A 21,051-nucleotide genomic window follows, 5' to 3' on the forward strand; every position below is an offset into this window, starting at 1 on the left:
AAATATTCAACTCCCTTAAAGGAAGCAATACATGTCACCCACAACATGAATCGGAATGCTTTGGCGGTGCTCCGCTTCTTTTAAGCTTTTTCACGCAGAAGAACTTAAAGCAGCATTCGTGATTGGCCCGCTACGTTCAAAATGAAATTTCAAGTGCAACTTAATGCAAAAGTTTAAATGTAACTTTTGTTTAATAATTCCAGTGTAAAATAAGGCTATAACTCAATGCCCGGTGAAGCATGTGTCAAACTAATATGTCATTATTTTAGGTTTAGAGGCAAATTAAAGCACATAGATAAGAGAAAAGAAATCAAGAACTAAATAAGCAGCAAAACAACAACCCTGCACTCTCACATTCACACACTAACCCGTGCAGAGCAACGAGTACATTTAATTAGGTTTAGCCCTTTAGAATCTGATCCAGGGATTTTGGTCGGGGTTGGACTGATGCTGAGTATTATAGCAGCACATCCTAGTACCAAATGAATAAGTAAACCATTGCACATACTGTAGTCTCTTTCGATAGCATTCAAGACATTCTTTCAAAGGGACGTTCTTTGTGTGAGACAATCAATTCCATCGTCTCAAAAGCACAACCTCAGTCATTTCTAAACTGCCATTACGCCAGTCTCTTTGTCATCCCTGACATCCGGACTAATGGCATGTTAGTGACACTGAGCTGATGCATTCAGCAAATGGCTCAGGAATAAGGTTAGCTGTAGGTAATCGGCCTTAAACTAGTGCCGTTGAGTGCAACTGGAGACAAAGCATTTCCTCATTAAGCTATCTTATATTGACCCTGTAACTCAATAGAGGCTACGGGCGAAACCTTGTAAAGACAGATGTCCTGTTGTCATGACAGTTGGAAGAGAAAGCACATGAGTGCTCATTAAAGGTTCACTAGCCACAACCATGAGCTGACATTCCTGGAGAAATTAGAGCAAGAGGGGTGGGAGGGTTTGGGTGGCGGTGGTGGGGGGGGGGGGGGTGATGCAGTGTTACATAAAACATGCAAGTATGAGCTAATGGTGTATTTGTGAAAGGATCGGACCACTTAACACGAGCGCGAATGTGAAAAAATTGGAGAAGAAGCTTGTTTGACAAATATTATCTAGATGGATCAATACTGCATGTTGAGGATTACAATTAAAGGATGCCATGGTCTGTTTTAATTTTACGCACACGTGATAACATCCGCAATCTATTTTTATGTGTGTGTGTTCCGAGTCACTGCTGTAGAAAGTCCCTATTTTAATCAATCCGAAACCTTGCGGTGAGCACCGTGACTTCACAGTAAAATAGATAAATGACACTAGGTGGTAGCAGAGCTCCCTGGGGCAGGTGCAGACGCTGCTTTTACCTGAGCAATATCTCTTCTCCACTCTTGATTTATACACTGTATATATAGGGAGGACACACTGGTTCTGTTGTTCGCTGCTGACTGCTTCATAATCACTTCAAAGAGGTGAAGTGTGTGACCGCTTTGTTGCGTCTTTGTTCGTTTTAATTAGCGTATTTCGTCAGCTAGATAATCATGACAGTATATTTAAAAAAAAATATGTATATCTATTAATCTTTCTCTACTGGCGTACAGAATATCTCATGCAACTTGGTAATTGACCCCACGGTAAGGGGGGGGGGGACAAAAAAACATGATACTCTGAGGTTTTGAATCTGTGTGGTGTAAAATAGAAGCAGTTACCTGAATCATAGCCTGGAGGCATTTCTACACAGGAATGTGATGTGTTTTACTCAGTGTAAGCATCAAAAGAGGGGAAAAAAAAAACTTGTTGGAGAAAGTGTAAGATCACTACTTTATTTCAGGATTGAAATAAATCAGTACAAAAATAAAACAACAAGCAACACCAAACATTTTCTTCAGCTTTTATTATTACGGAATCAGAATGAGATTACTTGACAGATTGGCAGTGTGTTCTTCCTTCCTTCAAACACAATTCAGAAGTAATTTGACACCCTGCGGACAGATTGTATGTTGGGGTTCTCCGCCTGCCACTCTGTGTGGGTGCAGAAGTTTCCTCTCTCCACGATGTACATGCGGCCGCGGTAGTTAGGCTCCTCATACAACACCCAGCTGTGTATTTAAAAGAAAGAATGATAAATAAAAACCCCCAAAAATCAATAATTTCACTTTGCATTTCTTCCTGTAAGGCAGGAAATAGAAGGTGTAGAGAATTATGAGAGATTTCAAACAATCCTTCTGATCTTAAAAAAAAAAAAATGTGTCGGGTGTTAGAAGGTGCCAGCGCCTCCAAAATGTAATGATAGCTTTTAAAAATCACTCGCCCTTGGTACTTGGTACGTAGATAATAAGGTATTTCATGCTTTTTGACTCCTGTGCGCGCCTGCAAATGGAGGATGATGACTGACAGTGTAGTAAAGCTCAGTCGTAATAAAATAAAACATGCTAAATATTCAATATTATGAATACAAGTACAGTATATAGTATTTCTTAAATGTTTCTTTACTGCTGATTTTATAGAGTCAGAATAAAAACTATGGTGTAAAACTGTGTTGTCCATGAGTTTTCTAGGAAAAGAGTTTAATTTAATGTCATTCTTCAGTGGTGGAGTCTATGGCTCATTCCCTGAAACTGTCATGTCCCAGTTCAGGACCAGCTAGGGACCGATTTTGCATTTCACTGCCCATCTCGCTTCACTTCCTGTCTGCCCACTACTCTCCCACCACAAAGTGGCAATTTTGATGACGGTTTTAAATACTGCCTCACAAACACAAAGTATTAATCTCCATCATACTAGCTTGTTTAGCCAAAACGTTGCAGATACATATGTCAGATAATAAAAACCTTATCTGGATGATTAAATACTACAAGAGGAAAACTCATTTCATATTGGTCCAGTCCGTTAATTATTCAGCTAGGGTCACTCAACTGAATACACACAAGTGTTGTCCATAGTCACAGTAAATTAAACAAGGTGTTTTATGATAAATCCTCCCCACAAGGGTCAAATCACACACTAAGTATCTGTTGCTGCAGAGATGCTTTACGTACGCTCCGTCTCCATAAACCTTGATGGACTTGACACAGTTCTTGGTCAGGCCTCTCGCCTGCAGGAATGGACAGTCATCACTCAGCTCCACACACTGGCCGCTGAAGTTGTCTCCCTCGAACAGCTCCATCCTGTAGTGTTCGCCATGCTGGGGAGGATAATGACACGAGCGCTGACTGAGTCATAGCGACAATATCCTCCCTCACTTCTCTGCAAACAACCGAGGCCTTTATGTGACAGGGACACAAAACACTTGCCCCTATTGAATCATCAAGATTCAATGTACATATGCTGGACGATATGGAGCCCACAGTCTATGTCTGAAGAGCAGTAAATCTGTGGTTTTCTTTGAGCTGTCAGGGTCAATGATGTGAAAGCCTGCGAGTTGCGACGACGCTTCTGTGCCACTATGCGATTTCACGATCAGCCTTAGAATTATTCAGACTTTGAGTTCGCTGAAGAACAGATGTGCACAAATGACTTTCCACAAGTGGCTGAAGTCAATCAGGCCCTATGGCAATACAACAATGTAGAAAAATAAGTCACTGGATAGAAAAAGTCCCGTCTAATTTGAGTGAAAGTACTGAGGCAATAAAACATTTTGAAGTACTGCTTCAGTTTCTTTGATAAATTACTGCGTATCACATCATTAGGATCTTACTTCATAGCTGCTGGAACTAGTTTGAAATATTTTATGTGCAATTTCTTTTTTCAAAGACAAAAATCTGAAGTTTTGCTAATGATTAATGAAAGATGAGAGAAACGGCTTATAATTGTGATTATTGGTGAGATCGAGGGTCATTTTCAAGAAATTGAACCATTCGAGTTGTTTACCGGGAGAAATCACGATTTGGTGGACCACTTAAGCGCCACCCATATCAGTGTGGAAACTAATATTGGCCATATTGGCCTATCACAGATATAAGTACATCATCTTAATGTTTATACTGCATATGCGGTCTGATATGCACCAGTTTTGTTTACAGGACATGGTTCAGAAAATAAGTAAAGCATCAGCATCGGTCCAGTAGCGGTGGAGCTCTGTCAGGTGATGTTGCTGTCACTGATGTCCTTCATTTACTATGAAAAAATGTATTCATGAAACTGTAAATTAGCCTTTTTTGAAAGACACAATTGAGGGATCATGGTAAAAAAAAAAAACACAAAAGTAGGCCTATAGTGTATATATTGGCTGATATAGATTAACATTAGAATTTATCCATGCATCATACTGCTTATCTGTTTAAGGTTGTGGGGTGGGGGTGGGGGGGGGGTCGTGGTGGCTGGAGCCTATCCCAGCTGACATTGGGTGAGAGGCGGGGTTCACCGTGGACAGGTCGCCATCCATCACAGGGCCATCAGGAGCAATAAGGGGTTCAGTATCTTGCTCAAGGACATGGTCACCGGGGAAGTGAGGATCGAACCAGCATCACTTTGGTTGCTAGACGGCCATCCTACCTCCGAGCCACGCTGCCCCGCGACATTAGAAGTTACTTACTTCCAAATACTGTTATCTGCATTAGCCCTAAAAATCCTGTATTCCTACTTTGAGTAACTTTTAGACACCAGGAATGGGACTGACCACACGCTGCTTTTTGTAAGATGTTAAAACACAGTAATTTAAACTGTAACAAAGAGTTGTAGTTTAACAAAATTTTCTATTTTGTAAAAACCTCTCATTAAAAGTGACTAAAGCTTTCCCATACTTTTGGTGGCATATAAATATAGCTTCCCTGCAAAGTAGGAGTTTGAAGCTGAATAAATTAGAAACACTCATACATAAGTACAGGACCTGAGAAAATGTACTTAATTACTTTCCACCACTGGAGGTCACACATAAGCCAATACGCAGGGCTACCAATCAAATATTTGTCTGTGCATGTGGTCCTTCACTCTCTTGCACACAGACACAGACACACTTACCATTTTGATTGGTTTGCAGGAGCCCATGTGATCATTATGTGCATTCCAGCGCTGGAATTCCGGGTACTCTCCATGCTCCAGAATGTACTGTTGGCCCTTGAAGTCTGGGTGGTCGAAGCAGACGAAGGCCCCGCTCTCCACGCGCACAGAGTTGACCCTGTTCATGAAGCCACGGTCCTGGAGGTTGTCACAGTTGCCGCAGATCTCCAGCTGTCTCCCAGTGAAACATTTCCCCTCATAGAGCACAATCTGTTTCAACCAAAACAGTGAAGATTGTAGTATTTTAACAGATACAGATACAGGGGTGGGGGTTGGGCCAGCTACATTTATGCTTTGCTGATGTGTTTCATTTACTTTTTGTTGGTGAAACACCTTTTTTTTTTTCTTTCATGGAAGAGGGGGGTTACTCACCTTTCCTGAGTACTGAGACATTTTAGCTGTACCAAACTAGTCACACTCTATAAGAGTGGAAAAATTTGGACACCCAGATATATATGGTCAACAGAGAGTGTGCTGGTATCGCGAGGCAGAGGCAACAAAAGCACAACAAAGGGGGGTTTAGACGTTTTGCCTCATGGACACTTTTTCTTACATGTGCCAGTGCTGATATTGGAGTTTGGCTCGGGAGGGTGGAACAATAGAGTGAGAGAGATTTTTGCTTTGATGGGATTTGAGGGTGATGTTGCGTCCAGTCAAGGTTGCAGAGTCGTGTTGAATATCCAGGTGAGGAGCAAAACAAACCGTTAGAGCAGAGGTGAAAGGACATGAAATATAGAAATTATGGTGTGTGCTTCTGTTTTCATGCTGTCACCAAGAGGAGCCATGAAAATGTGTGTGACAGATCAGCAGCTGTGAAGTTAAACAGGTAAAGCAGTCTAAAAAAACCAACAACAACAAGTAAAAGTGGTTTGTGGCCCTGTCCATGAAAATAAAACACAAGCTTCATCACGTTTCGTTGCACTTCAGTGAGATTCTAAATGTTAGTGAATACAACAAACCTGGGCAATAGACAAATTTCATTTTTGCTTCTTTTCCATCCAAAGAATTTGCAGCACCAAAAGTAATCTCTGCGTGTGGTAGGAGATGCTGGTGTCGACAGATAAACCTTTTTTTTTTTTTTTAATTGTAAAACATGAGCAGCTGCATTAGTTGTGCCCTTAATGTCACGGTAAGCTTTTGTGAATTACTGGTGCTACTCCTGGGTGCAAGTCAAGCTTAAAAACATTAAAAGATTTTGATAATGCAACAATGCAGAAATGGACTTGTGATTTAAACAATAAACAAGTCTGGCGCGTGGCAGTAGGTGGTAAAGGCGGCTTGGAGTGCTGTTGAGTGCAGCAGCGTTCAGCCTCATCCTTGGGTTTAATATTAACAGCGAGTTCGGACTTTAGCAGTGTATTGGAGCAGATGCTATAGAACCAACGGGGCCATACATAGCACACCTAAAAACAAACACAATGATGAATTGTCCTCTTCGGTCACTAATCCCGGTTAGAGTTAATGCACATATTTATATTTGCTGATAATAGAGATACAGTAGTGGACAAAGGGTAGGGTCCTCTTGTATAATACAGGATTTCAGCATTGGGCAACTGTGAAACCTGAACATAATGTACTCAGCTGAGATACACCTCTTGGAGGGATGTTGCCATGACCGGACAAAGTATGAGCAGCTATAAAAAGAGGGAGAGACAATGACTTCATATCAGACAATCGCCGATACAGATCAGCAAGGTATGTAAAAGTGTTTCCCTTTTTCATAAATACATTCTTTTATTTTGGTTATTCTTACTTCTTCTATACCATATTGTAGAAATAATCCATGCTTTAATTCGATTATATTGTATTTGTATGTCAAATGTACCTTTGCATGTATCCCGCTGCTCATTTATGTATCAATATCTAGTTCCTAAAAACTAAAACCGTGGAAGGCTGATAATCCTTACTCCAATGTAACAGTTGAGTCTCACACACACACACACAAAAAAGTCAATAGAAGACCAGTTTTCCATTGAGTGCTGATACCGGACGCATTATTTTATCAGTTGTGTGCTTTATCTCTCGATGGCCGCTGTGTTGAACAGAACAATGAAGTTGCTGGTCTTGGTTTTAACCGTCGCCCTGCTGTTTACAGCTGGTGAGTCTGTCACTGATTCTCCACTAAATAAACACCATTTCTGCTGCTTTGCAACCGTGAGCTCCACTTTCACACGTTTGCCTTTACTGGACAAAGGAACATAATCTCAGGGGACCTGTCAGAAACTCAGAGGCAATTTGTTTCAGTTTGTAATGGAAGTAATAACTTTTGAAGGTCAGAACAGGGTATGTAGCTTCAAACAGACGATACTTTTAACTCCCAAGTAGACACACAGAACTTAATTATATACATTTAGGCCATATGAATAAAAGGCAAGAGCGAAAGTGGTTCTTTCTGTTCTCAGGTGATGCTCTGACCTGCCATCTGTGCGTCCCCAAAAAGGCCGGAGAAAACTGTGTGCTCACAGAGGAGACTTGTAAACCAGGCAAGGACGGCTGCGCTGCTGCCAAGTTCCTCAGAGAACCATGTGAGTTTCTCACCATAACACAACGTGAAAAAGTAGCATCTTCTTTAATGATCCTAATCATAACGGAGTTAAGTTTGTCCAATGTTTGGTGCTTCTCAGGTAGTGAAAGCTCCATACTGAAGAACTTGTCTTGTTTCCTCTCTTAGTTGGCCAGTACCAGAAATGCATGGCTTTGTCATCCTGCGAGATGCTGAAGATGAACGCTTACATTGATATGCAGTGCTGTGATACTGACTTGTGCAACACCTTTGAATAAAAAAAGAGGAAAAGCGCGTCCGTCTATTCTTACGTCCAGTCTGCTCCCGACATCTTCAGAAATCGCAGGAATCGCAGGGTTTATGTTGTGCCACATACACACAATGATTTCACTCTATCGCACTCGCCGCTCCTGTGAACGAGTGCTGAACTTGAGCTGTTGTAGTTTAAGATCAAATCAAAGCTGCCGTGGTGACCGAGTGTTCGGCTGGATGGAGCAGACATGGACTACAGCAGACGGTGCACTTGACAGCTTGTAGACTTGTAGAGTGAAGTTTTTGGGCAGTTCTGCTATCGATGGCCGTCAATCGTCATTGGCGTCAAGCTAAAAAGACGTGGCTGGCTCCTACTTTCTGCTTCGTGGGTGTTGGAGAGGTAGTGAAGGGAAGGGATAGAGACAGAAAACTGGAAGTGACACAACAGATTGAAGGTTTATCCACTGGTTTCCAAAGGTCTGCTTCCCCACAAAACTCATCGATTTTATTTTTTTTTAAGAGAAAAATACCTCTTCAACTTTCTGGGACAGATGGCGCCTCCTACTGGTGTCTCATTTCAAGTAAATCCTGAAAAGGCAGCATAGCTTTGTGCCAAAGTACAGTTGACATACAGTAAGGTAGACACATCTTGCATAACGCAGCGTAGACATGAGGCAACTGTAACAAGAGGGAGATGGCCGTGATGAGCAGGGACCCCAGCAAGGTATGTCAAAGTTACCTGTTTGGTTTTTAAAAAACAACAACAACAACAACAACAACAACAATAACCAATAATCTTTTACTTGGGTTATTTCATTCTTATATTCTGAGTTGTGTTTTATCCAACAGCAAGCGTCACAATAATATTGTATTTGTATGTAAAATGTCACTGTGCATGTATCCTGTTGCACATTATCAAGTTTGTAAATTCCTTTAAATCATGATAGGCTCATGATCATCGACGCCATTTCACAGAGTTACGTCTCGCCGTAAGAAACTCAGCGAAAGACAAACCACAAACTCTTGAGTTGTGATTGTGGACGCATTATTTTATCAGTTGTGTGCTTTATCTCTCCAATGCTGCTGTGTTGAACAGAGCAATGAAGTTGCTGGTCTTGGTTTTAACCGTCGCCCTGCTGTTTACAGCTGGTGAGTCTGTCACTGACTCTCCATTAAATAAATGCGACTTCTGCCTTTCGCCTTTTGAAAGATAATCTCTGTAGACCTGTCAGGACTCCAAGGCAATTTTTCTTTTCAGATTGTAATGAAGAAAGTAATAACTTTCAAGGTCAAAACACAGTATGTGATTCCGTACAAACTGCACCTTGTATGTCGACACTCACAGAACTTAATCGTGTACATTTAGGTCGTATAAATTAAGAGTGAAAATGTTTCGTTCTATTCTCAGGTGAAGCTTTGACCCGCCATCACTGTGTCCCCATAACGCCTGGAGCGACCTGTAGGTACAGCGTGGAGACGTGTCCCCCCAGAAAGGGACTTCTGTGGTGCTCACAAGCTGCTCGCAGTACCAAGGGAGTTTCTCATTCTACTTTCTCTACAACGCTATGTGTGAAAATAAGATTTGTTGTAATAAAAGACACAGTGGATTGAAGTTTGTCTGTCCGTGAATCAGGTGATTATGACGCAATACACTGACAATGATGCTTCTGAAATAGTAATAAGGTTAATTAGAGGTTTTTCATGAATGAAACCTGTCTTTTTATTCTTCTATTCGATGACCAATTCCAGAAATGCTTGTCCCCGACATCCTGTCGGCTTTACAACGTCAGCTCCAGAATTCATGCAAGCTGTTGTCACACCCACATGTGCAACACCTTGGATTAAAAAAAAGAGAATCTGCTTGTTCTTATGTTAAAGTCAGTGTCCCGTCAACCTGTAAACTGTAGGAATTTTATGTTGTAAGAGGCAAGATGTGGTCACGAAGGAAACGACAATCTCAGAAAGTATTGTACCTGTCAAACACCCACAAATAGCTGCCTCGGGCGAGAGTTTATCCCTCCTGTACCACTTTATGACTTGAGATGTGCAGAAAACCACGTATACTCAGTTTGAAGCTAACAGCAACTGACGGCTAACAACGGCTACAAAAAAAAAAAAAAAAAAAACTGCCCCAAAATGTCTGTTTGGAAACTCCTGGCTGCATCGTCCAGTTTAATGCAAGTCGGCATAATCCAGCCCTATGCTCAGTAACCCACAAACACTTTGATTTGAACTAAAATAATAGAAAAAAAAACAACCTATTAGTTAGCTTGAAGTGTGTTTGAGAGTTTGTCAACTGATGTTTTTAGGGCAAGTTTTTTTTGTTTGTTTGTTATTTTGTCGGTGTAGCTGTTGTTAGCTGTCTGTTTGCATCAAGCTAAACACACGTGGCTGCCTCTGCCTGAACTCTGGGGTTGCAAAAGGAACCTAAAACTGTACTGAAGACACCTTTTTGTGAGAATTTGAAAGACAAAAATTCCCTTTTTGGGTGAAACGGGGCTGTCTTCTGTGATAGCTTCAGCTCATTAATAAAATAGCTGCTCCAAGCTAGGAGGTAGAAACCTGGATGTAACACAATAGTCTGTAGATAAAGGCTCTGGTTGCTCAGAGACTGCAACGGTCTCATTTATTTCGGAAAAATACATCTCTGGTTTTCCATGAATCCTCTTGGCCACTTGGATATACACTCGCGACCTCCTGCTACTAACTAGCATAGCTTTTGTGCTACAACGAGCTAAATAATAAGACTTGAGAATCATTTATTCTGTAGTGATCATTACTCGCTCATTGACATTTAGCCCCAATCACTGTCACTGTATTTTATCCCTGTGTTTCTGCAGTATTCTGGTATATTACTTTAATTTTGTCTTTTCATTTTGTCAGATTTCATCAACTCACAATACAAACAGACTAACGTGACTAATTTCTTGAGATTTTACTGACTACAGCCAATATTAGGAAAAATTAAATGACTAAATTGGGAGTGAATATGCATTTTGCTCAAGACATGAGCTCAGAAACAGACATAAAATCAAGTTAGGGGTTTCTGAAATACTGAAGTACTTACCTTTATTGAAAGGAAACCTGACTAAAGCTAAGACTAAATGAGGATGAATAAATATTACAGATAAAGTTTGACACGGAACTGACTGACAATAAACACTTGGAATCACTTTTGAAAAGTGTTCAATAAATAAACATACCCTACCATTGTCAACTGATGTAATAACCCACAATCAAGCCTGCTTTACATAACCACTTTTTGCTTTAATGATTACAATCAAAAACATTTGTACAACATTTTCAACTTTAGAAAATGGATGCAGATTTTTGGCTGACAGTAACTGCTAAGAAAACAAACTGAGGGACAGAGAAATCGGGACTGTGTGTGGATGAAGTAGAAAAACAGTTGTGTACTGGAGGGACCAAACAGCTGACGATGTATCAGAAGAAACGTCCGTTTTTTGTTGTTTTATTTTTTTTTTTACTCATCCATTTTCAGCGTGTACGCGTGGCAGACATGACATTTCTCTTATCTCTTGTTATTTCAACAGAGAAGTGCTCTAAATGGGAGCTGCATAATGAGAAGCTAAGATGCATCAAGCGACTACGATCTCTGGCCTTAGTTATGGTTGTTGTCATTACAGAGCAACGAAAAAACATTTTTTCTGATACACCCAAATGATGATCTGTGTTTTGCATCAGTGTGGAGGACAGAGACGGGGGGTGGGGGGGGGTGGGCTGGGGTGGGGTGGGGGGTGTATTGTGAGAAATATATGAGAGGGGAACCCACCACTCATCCTTCTTTAAAATCAAACACACAAAGAAAAACAAGGATGACCAAAGGGAATAGGAAATACTGATAAATAACAGTGGAATCAGAGCCATAAATAGACAGTATTGGATATTTAGGACCCTGGGAGGGGTGGAGTCAGCTGAGGTGGAGGAGAACTGGCAGCTAGCCTTCAAGTAACGGGATATCCCAGTGCAGTGTCCTGTGTGTTGATTGGGCGGCTCTACATCATGGAGCAAGACGTTTTTCCTGGCTGCACGCCGCCGTCCATCTTCTCTGCCTCCAGTATCATCCTCCGGAAAACCTCCACGGCTGTCTGTGAAAACACACACACACACACACACGGTCACAACCACACACACACTCTTCATCCACTCGAGTTGTTAACACAGAGATGCTGTTGTTTTCACAAGCACATCAAGTCTGTAAAGTGGCATTGTTTCCAAGCTCAATTTGACTATTAGACTTCCTGAATCTATTAGATACAGAAGAAAATATTTCAACCAGAAAAGAAGTTCTAAGAATTCATTTGTTTGTTGTCTACCGGTGGCTTATGTTTGATGAAATGGATGACAATCCTGTATTTGAGAGACTGTGGTGGATAAACTTTGAAATGACATCTTAGTGGTGCAACAATGCAGTGCACTGTGACATATTTGCATAATCTAAAGATACAGAGCAGCATTTACTTGAAGCTTTTGTCCATCCTACCTGTGCATAACCAACGTTCACGCTTCAGTAAGGTGAGGAAGGAAATCTGTTGCTGACTCCGCCACTGTCTGCTTGGTGGCTTAAGTTCAAATACGTATATGTTGCTGGGCAGCCAACTAGCATACAGTGGGTTGTTAAAGTGTTCATTTTAGCTGAAAACGGCCTTTTTTGCCTACTGAGGCTAGAAACAATGCTCACGAGGGCTGAAAAATGCTAAAACGTGTCATAAAGCTGAGGGGAACTGCAGACTTGGGTGATGATATTCTGTTAGTGCGTACCTGAGCAATGACTTTCATTTATTCTTTCAGTATTTGTTTTGATCAGAGAGAGAAGCAAATGCAGTATCAGTTCACATCTGGACCCTTAACTGTCTACTGATTCTAAGCAAATGAAACATTTAGAGTAAATTATTTAACTATCTGCAAGACAAATGTCTGCAGGGAGCCAGATTTGCCCACTTTCTTCCAAACTGGCTTCATTTTAGTCCCATAACCTTTATCTCAGTCAGAAATTCAAGAGTAGTGCAAGTATTTCCGTAGCCAATGTTGTAAAAACTATAGCTCCTCATCATTCATGGAGGTCTGAGTCAGAGTTGACAGCTCAGGTTGCGCTGGTTTCCCCAGCAGCTAGGAGCTTTAACGTTAATCAACCTTAAACTGCGTGTTCACAGATGGCCGGTAAATGTACAGGCTGTGAAAATCAGCAATGCAATGAGGAAACATACGCATCCATCCTCCCACACACATGACGGAGGATTCTGTTGCCTTGATTCATAACTGTGCATCTCATCCGCTGACACTCTCAGGGATCAAGCACAGACACAACAACAGCTACAAGTGCACTCTGCCAAGACCAATCACCCACACTTCTCATATACATAAATCTAGCTGTAGCTGAAATCACATCATTATCATATTCGTCTGGAATGATTTACAAACTATAAGCAACAGGCCTGATTTTATTTTCCACGTGAAACTTCCTGAGTGATAATTAAAAAGAATAAAAATGCCAAATCACAAGTTAAACCATCGTACACGTCAGGAAATGGTTCCAAAAGTGGTGGTTGTTGTTGTTGTTGTTCTACAACACACCCCTTGATGTGAATATGCACGGCTCGTGTAAAGAGGTTGTTCACAGCCAGTAACAATGAAAAATACTATACTCTTGACTGTGAGGAGACAATTACAGGATACGGTTCATTGAATTGGTGCTTGTGAAAACGTTGGCCATTTTGAACTTCAGTTCCTGGTTGTGGGTCAAGCTTCAGAAATACTAGACTGCATTTCCCACAATGCACAAGATATTTCTGACCACCCCAGATAAATGTCCTCCACGCCATCTCAAAACAGGGTTATTTCATAGAATTTTGTAGTCTCCAGGCCCACTGATTGTTTAAAACTGTATAATCTACAAATTCAGGCCGATTTTGCTGTAATATCAATTGGAACAAACAAGTAAAGATTTGTGGGAAATTTTCGTGCGGCGTGTTTAAAAAGAAGTGGATAAAAGCAGCAGCGTCAGGTACAACCTGGTGAACATGAACTTACCTGGTTCTCTTTAGCTGAGGACTCCATGAAGGCAGCATTCCAGGATTCAGCTAATGCTTTCCCCTCTTCACAACTGATTACTCTGCAAAACAACCAAAAAACTAGATGTAGATTGCCAACCAATCCAGGACAAACACGTAAATATTTCAGGGGTTTAGCTACGATTATCAATCCTGTTTTTGGCTGTTTTTTGAAGGAGTGCACTGACAAAAAAAGACTACTTTAAACATGGCTTCCCCCTTCATTTAGGACATCTGTGTTGCATGTAACATCAACTGCGTGTTCTTATTTGTGTGTCAAAGAAAAGTCTGGTGGAGTTTTACATTTTTACCACCAAGAGCTAGCAAATTATAATAAATTATACAGAAATGATGATTAAAGCTGGCAAGTGCCTCAACCCTGGGGCGTATAGCAAACCTAATGTACAATATGAAACGTGTCTGAGGACATACCGCTCCATATGTAGGTCGTTCTTGTTTCCAACTAGCATAATTGGTACTCTGCATTGGAGGGAAGGAAAATGGCACATTGACATTTATGCATGACATAATTCAGGCTTTGTGGAATACCTTGTGCAGAAAAATGAGAACAAGCAGTACTCACTGAACTTTTCCCACCATGTCCAACAGTTTTTCATGGATAACTTGTACAACTTCAAAGCTGGAAAAAAATAAAGGGAGCGTTTGTTCTTCAGCAGTCAGGATAAGCACGTAGTGCAGGGACAGAACTAGATTTCTTTCAAAAGGCAAGAAAGGCGTACCTTTTATTAGATGTAACTGAATAGACCAGAATGTAACCGTTGATATCTATGGAGTACGTCTGTGGAAAGATGGAGTACTCATCCTGCAGGGACACAGAGAGGTTGACAACATTAGATTGCAATTAGAAACCAGGGGAATCAGAAGTCATACTGTTGCGTTATTGAAGCAGAATTAACATCAAACTATGAAACTAGCGGGGATTTTAAGAGTGTATACCCCCACCGAGGTGGGTCAGACAAATGTCAGACCCTGACACCCCCGATTACACTGCATGCATAGCTGTTGTTTAGAGTGAGAGGGAAGCGAAACCTGATATTTGAATTCTGCATAAATGAGCAGAAACGGTGGTAGAAAAAAACAAACACTTCCTGTGTCCACTAGCTGGCAGTGGAGACAATATGTATTATTTTGCTGTATATCACCTGACTGAAGACTAATTTTGCCACATTAGCCTTACTTCCTGTAAGCACTAGGTGGGGCTATGGTTTAAATTCAACTTCTAGACGTTTTCAGGCGGGGACTTCACTGAGGATCTGATCCTGGGGGGCCAGTTACGGTACTAAAGTTAAAAATTTGACCATCTCACCACAGCAACTCTGTTTAACGAAAACTCACAGAATTCCCAGTCACCCATCACAAGTTCTTAAGGCACTTCTGACTAAATTTGAGCTGAATCTGGTCGACCCACTAAGACGTGTACATCAAAATGTCAAAAATAATATGTGCTGTTCCTTGGCCTAGACCAGGGGTGGGCAATCATGTGCCATGGAGGGCCGTGTGTGTGCAGGTTTTCCTTCCAACCAAACACTTTAACAGGTGATTCCACTGATTAACACTCTTCTGTGGCTGAAGGTGTGTTAATCAGTGGAATCACCTGTTAAAGTGTTTGGTTGGAAGGAAAACCTGCACACACACGGCCCTCCATGGCACATGGTTGCCCACCCCTGGCCTAGACTAAACCCCTTCACCACATCTGGAGAAAATCTCTCTCTCTCTCTCTCTTTTTTTTTTTTTACATAATCCAGCTGACAGACAAACAAACCAACTAATGCCACTGTAAATTTACCTCCTCGGCTGATGAAATTATAGTAGTCATAGCAGCAACACAGATTTACATAAAAAGACTTGCGAATAGTAAGTGCCATCATTACCTGTCCTGCTGTGTCTACCAGCTGAAGATGGTACTCTTGTCCGTTTATTGTGATCATTTTAGTAAATGCTGCAGTTGAAAGGGAAAAAAAAAGTCACATTAGACATGAACTTGACGACTGTGTTTTCTCCAGAAAACACTGAAATAAAGAGTTGCACACTACTCGGCTGAATGTATCCTGATTGCTCAGTGTTTTTCAGACTGCAGATCAAGAGACGCGCAGTCCAAGGCACAACCCAGTTATGGATCCATTTCAGGATGCACAGGACCTCTGAGTTCATCCAGTGCAGGAATGTCAATATCTGCCTGGAGATGGGTCGGGACTGAAGGATTGCACTGCCTGCAGGAGCTCGCTGGTAACACTGACACTTCACTTTAACCATGCAGAGATTATTTATAGATGCAGACTCAAGAAAGGCGGGACGGTATGTGAGCAAACATGTCAGGAAAAGTGAAACAGCCTTCAGGTAACGTTTAGACTAAAATCTCTAGAGTGTCTGGAAATATGTGCTTTTGGGAGGTTGATGAATTCTTGTACGCTCTCTTAACCTGGAAAAACTGTCAACGTGCATTCAAGTGAGGCAATAAAAATAAGCTAGTTGGATTTCATTCTGACTAAAAGGCAAATCAAGTGATTTTTGACGAGTTCTTCGAATGAAAAGTTCCTCGCTTACTGGAAGAGAGGGTGGAAAATGGCGAAATCAGCTGATGTGGTGTGTGGACGCATTCACTTGGAGGGAACACTGCACTCTGCTGGGAGACTCCTCAGGCTTATCGTTCCTCTCGTCTTTCAGTGAAATCATATGATGGATTTATTATTACACACAGCTCACTTGTCTATTATTCTAGAGCAGAGGCCTTAACAGTATCAAGTGACGTATCGCTGAATCTTTCATTCTCCTAAGCGACACATTTCATGTTTGTTTTCGTTTTCTGTCATGTTTTATTTTTCCAGCACCTTCAATAATAGATTTGTTTTATTTAATTGGGTAAATGTGTACGTGAAATCTTTCATAATCCAGTTTTACAAATTTGCTATGGTAATAAAATGCATTATCATTATAGCGATAGAGAGCGATATGTATATTTAAAATTCAGTGTGATGAAACATTTAGAAGGAGATGGTTTCAACTGATGTGTGTGCATGTGTGCCTTTTGAATGAGTAAAATGTAAAAAAAATAAATAAAAAAATTATGTCATGCATTCTGATATGTATCAAATCGATACGGGGATACGCAACACTCCCGCTTTCCGGAAAACACACGTAACGTCCCTCACCTTCAGAGCCAGACAAGAGGACAGACACAGTGAGACCCTCAGATGCCAGCTGACTGCTACTTAGCTTAGCACAATGAATGGTAGTGAATGGAAAGTGTTAGCATACCTCCATTAAAGGCTGTCAAATACATTTTTCCCCTAACAATCTTTTCCAGCATGAATGTGCCTAACATTCTCTATGAAATGACAATTTAGCAATTAGGATATTGTAATTTTAAAATCAGACAAATAGCCTGAGCTTCTTTTAGGACAGGGCGCAGCGACTTCACACAGCACAGCAGAAATCAGGCAAAATAAAACCTTTTTCTGAACACCAGAAGAGTGGCCGCTGCTACTTATCCCGACTGAGCCTGTGACAGAAGACGAAGATGGAATCTTCTGGACACAGCAAGAACTTGAGTCTTGTCTGTTTGATGGCTCCCTTACGCACACACAGAGGAAGAAGGCCTCTATGTGGCTCTGGGGACGACGGCAAATGAGCATATTACCTTAATAGCGGGCGTTTTCCTTTAACTGGGTCACATGATAACACTACATTATAACCGAGTTTGGAGTCCTTGTGATGAGAATGTTTCCATCAAAAAGTAATTAACACAACACTGATTTGGACCATCAGAATAAATGTAATGTCTTTTGAGAGGCAGCCACAGGTTTTTTATTCTTTCCTGCTCTTCTGCTGGTTCATTTCAGTCTTGATTATAAAAGGCCTATTTATGTATGTAAGGGTTTGCTGTAACTGTTGATTATTCATGGTTGGATACTTGGGGTGGCCCTCCTGCTGTGTGATTAGTTATGTACCCTGCTCACTGATTACAGGGCGTGCAGAGTGTTGTTTCAACCCAAGTGGTGCAAAATACTTTGAATGACAGCAGGAGGCAGCCTGTGTTGGGTGGAGTCGCATTTTGGAGCGTGTGCTGTAAAGTTCAAGTGCATTATTCTTCCGCTGCCGTGCAGCTGTGATATGGTCTACATAAATTCTTGTGTTGATTATGAATAAAACCAGCATCGGGCGGTGCAGTGGTCAGCACTGTTGTCTCACAGCAAGAAGGTTCTGGGTTTGAGCCCCTGGGTTCTGTGTGGAGTCTCCATGTTCTCCCTGTTCCTGTGTGGGTTCTCTCTGGGTTCTCCGGCTTCCTCCCACCGTCCAAAGTCATCAAGAGGGGACGAGGCTGATTGATACTCTAAACTGACCGTAGGCGTGGCTGTGAGAGCCAATGGTTGTCTGTCTCTATGTGTTGGCCCTGCCATGGACTGGTGACCTGTCCAGGGTGAACCCCGCCTCTCGCCCGAAGGCTGCTGGGATAGGCTCCACCCCCCCATGACCCTTAACAGGATAAGCGGAAGAAAATTGATGGATGGATGGAAAACCAGCATCCCTCGCCTCAGCTGATATCAAAATACATCTATTTTTGACCAGAAATTCAACTTTGAGGGAGAACATGGCACATGCAACACATTATAATCAGTGTGGCTCTGGTTTATTGAATTAAACTGAGGACAAGCAAAGATGCATCTGGTTCTAAGGCTGAAGGAAACATTGTGTTCTTTCTGTCAGGGTCCACAAGAGTCCACAAAACCCCACTTACTGTTCTCTATTGTTGGGTCATAGGAGTCAACGAACTGGCCTTCAACAAACTGAATTGTCAAAGAGGACTTTCCTGCAAATGGTTAGGACACACAAGTAAGAATGAATGAGTTATACACTGTACAATAGGGATACAGAATATTTAGCAACTGCCCTGTATTCAATACTTTAAAACAGATTTCTGCTGATAGGGAATATTTATCAAAGTCGATATTGATATCAGTTCATACAGAGATATCAGGATACGTTTCTATGACACTCACATTCTGTATTTATTGAAATAAGCATGTAAACATTGTGATTTTTGAAAACAAGCGTGTGAAAAAAGTCCACACATCATACACGTATAGCTGTTTCCCCTCACAGATTTAATATCAGCCATCAGTCTGAAAACAATAAATTAAAAAAAATAAATATATGACCAATATCTGCAGATACCAATATCGTCGTGCATCCCTAAAACACTGAGCAAAACGCAGAAATAAATATTTGAAGAAAGCTGTTTTCAGGTTTTCAGGCTTTAAAAAAATACTAGGGTTCGTGTTATGAGCTCAAGTTAACGTTCAGCATAGAGGCATGACGAAATAGATGTAAAAAAAAATACATAAATTCAAATTATGGAAAATAGAAAAGCCTCAGCTCATAGAACAAACCAGAAAATGTAGGGAAAAGCATAGATTACTACGTAGGTAGTAACGGGGGCCATTTATACGTTAACACGCGCCTGGATGGGGCATCAGAGGAGTTGACGGTGGTCCCGGGCCTCGGCTCGTGCCATCTTGCTCGAGTGCACGTTATTCTACCGCATACAAACTGCGCGTCTTTGGCTGGTTAACACAACTAACTGCCCTTTAATGCGCCAAATCCATCCGGCCTTCATGCTCTACCGTAGCGGGGTTTGGAGGGGGGGGGGTCACTGTGTATCATTTAGTCCTTCAAAGACAACAAAAAACAAAACAGAACAAAAAAAAAGCTCTCCGGTTGATCTACAGGGAGGCCTCGTACCGAGGCCACGTCTCACCTGGCGGCGCTCATGCGGCCGCGCAGGGATGCTGCGCTCCCAACAGATTAAGTCTATTACGGGAGGCGTAAACCGCCCTCATCACCGACCTCAACGGACGAGAAAGGCCGCTGAAACCGAGCCCCTGCGTCGCATCCAGAGGCCCGTGAGGAGACGCCCCCACCCCCTCCCCCCTTCCATCCCTGCCTCCCCACCACCATCGATCATCTGGTCTGGGACTCACCTACGGATCTGTACCCGAGGATGGCGATTTTTCGTGATTTCGGCTGCGGCATATCTCCTTGTGGTTATCGCATCGAGTCCTCGGGGTGAACCGCAACCTCCAACCGGAATGGCATCCAAGTGTAAGGAGCGCAGAGGTTCGCTCATAGGCTACGTAGCCTCCAGACGACAGCGGAGGGGGGAGGCGGGGGAGGCAGGGGTCGCTGCTCCCGGCTGTGTTTATGACACGATCGACGGCCCCAGCTGGAAAATACCGTTATTTCAGGTCATATGAAAACGGCATGGAGTGTCTACGGATGTACAAGAACTGCGTCACTCCCCTTTGCAATGTAATGAATTCGTAATTACTGCTCCGCTCTGATTGAGCACGCGAGGAGGGAGGGAGGGACTAAGCGCCCCTTTGTAAAGCGCCGATTGGGCGATTTGGCTGTCCGTCGAACAACAACGAGCCCCGGTTCGAACATGTGATTGGCTCACGCAGGCTTAACGGCGCGCTGGGTGGTCGAGCGCGATGTCGTTCACGTCGTTGGGGTCAGAGGGCAGGGATGCTGCTCCGATGGAGACGTCATCTTTTATTTATTTTTTTTAGGAAACGGGCTGCCAACGAGCTTTTGATGTATTAGGTTCAGTCTGAAGGTCATCGATGCAGGATTACGTAACAAAATTAAAAAAAAAAAAAGATTTTGACGAAACGTAGAGGGGTGGAGCATAAACCAAGGAAGAACCCATTCAGGATTTGGGGAGATCCGGATCATTATAAGGATCCAGATGGATTTTTGGGTTTTGTTCTGTCATTAAAAACTGCGTAATGTGGCGTAACGAATTTCTGAAGAAGCATTAAAAAAAAAAAACAGATGATATTTGTGATGATTCCAGCTGTTTCCTGACTTCACCCATGATGTTTTTTGAAAGTGTATTACTTTTGCTATGATATTATTTTCTTTATTTTTTTTTCTTTTGTTGGTTTGCTTTGTTGTTGGTTTATCTTTATAATTTAAATGAGTAAATAAAATCATAATTTTTTTTTTAATGAGACAACTCGAACACATGCACTCATACACTGATGTTTATTCATTTATTTTTGTTGTTGTCAATCAGTCTGACTGGCCTTCATCAATAACAACAGCCAGAAATATCGAACAGGGTTGTCATACTCTGGATTTGATAGTGCAGAATAAAACAGCTGATCACAATATCACTAAGCAACCTGTACAATTTTCTAGTAAAATATAAGTG

General features: G+C 41.8%; 3 protein-coding genes across 5 annotated transcripts; 1 reads left to right on the forward strand and 2 right to left on the reverse strand.

Annotated features, from left to right (window-relative positions):
* Window positions 1–1,877: 1,877 nt before the first annotated feature.
* Window positions 1,878–5,409, reverse strand: LOC147261942 (gamma-crystallin N-A-like). Its single transcript, XM_086205046.1, has 4 exons — window positions 5,364–5,409; window positions 4,953–5,201; window positions 3,032–3,177; window positions 1,878–2,092 (listed from the first exon to the last, which is right to left on the reverse strand). The coding sequence occupies exons 1-4, from the start codon at window positions 5,382–5,384 to the stop codon at window positions 1,957–1,959; spliced, it is 552 nt and encodes a 183-aa protein (XP_086061172.1). The 5' UTR covers window positions 5,385–5,409; the 3' UTR covers window positions 1,878–1,956.
* A 938-nt stretch (window positions 5,410–6,347) lies between these two features.
* ly97.3 (lymphocyte antigen 97, tandem duplicate 3) lies at window positions 6,348–9,094 on the forward strand. Of its 3 annotated transcripts, none has more exons than XM_086205047.1 (5): window positions 6,348–6,686; window positions 6,859–6,910; window positions 6,998–7,089; window positions 7,394–7,516; window positions 7,663–9,094. In XM_086205047.1, exons 3-5 carry the CDS (start codon window positions 7,017–7,019, stop codon window positions 7,770–7,772), a joined length of 306 nt encoding a protein of 101 aa, XP_086061173.1. In that variant the 5' UTR covers window positions 6,348–6,686; window positions 6,859–6,910; window positions 6,998–7,016; the 3' UTR covers window positions 7,773–9,094. The 3 variants fall into 3 exon arrangements, with proteins under 3 accessions (XP_086061173.1, XP_086061175.1, XP_086061174.1); XM_086205048.1 differs by having other exon boundaries at window positions 6,351–6,686; window positions 7,037–7,089; XM_086205049.1 differs by lacking the exon at window positions 6,859–6,910 and having other exon boundaries at window positions 6,350–6,686; window positions 7,037–7,089.
* Window positions 9,095–11,005: 1,911 nt separating this feature from the next.
* rheb (Ras homolog, mTORC1 binding) lies at window positions 11,006–20,138 on the reverse strand. The gene is made up of 8 exons (XM_086204256.1): window positions 19,817–20,138; window positions 18,574–18,645; window positions 15,710–15,777; window positions 14,558–14,640; window positions 14,401–14,457; window positions 14,250–14,297; window positions 13,798–13,879; window positions 11,006–11,855 (listed from the first exon to the last, which is right to left on the reverse strand). Exons 1-8 carry the CDS (start codon window positions 19,866–19,868, stop codon window positions 11,763–11,765), a joined length of 555 nt encoding a protein of 184 aa, XP_086060382.1. The 5' UTR covers window positions 19,869–20,138; the 3' UTR covers window positions 11,006–11,762.
* Between the last annotated feature and the right edge of the window lie 913 nt (window positions 20,139–21,051).

Source organism: Aulostomus chinensis, chromosome 5 (assembly GCF_037954235.1).
Source record: "Aulostomus chinensis isolate RoL2024-O1b breed Wild chromosome 5, RoL_Achi_v1.0, whole genome shotgun sequence".
Taxonomy (NCBI): domain Eukaryota; kingdom Metazoa; phylum Chordata; class Actinopteri; order Syngnathiformes; family Aulostomidae; genus Aulostomus; species Aulostomus chinensis.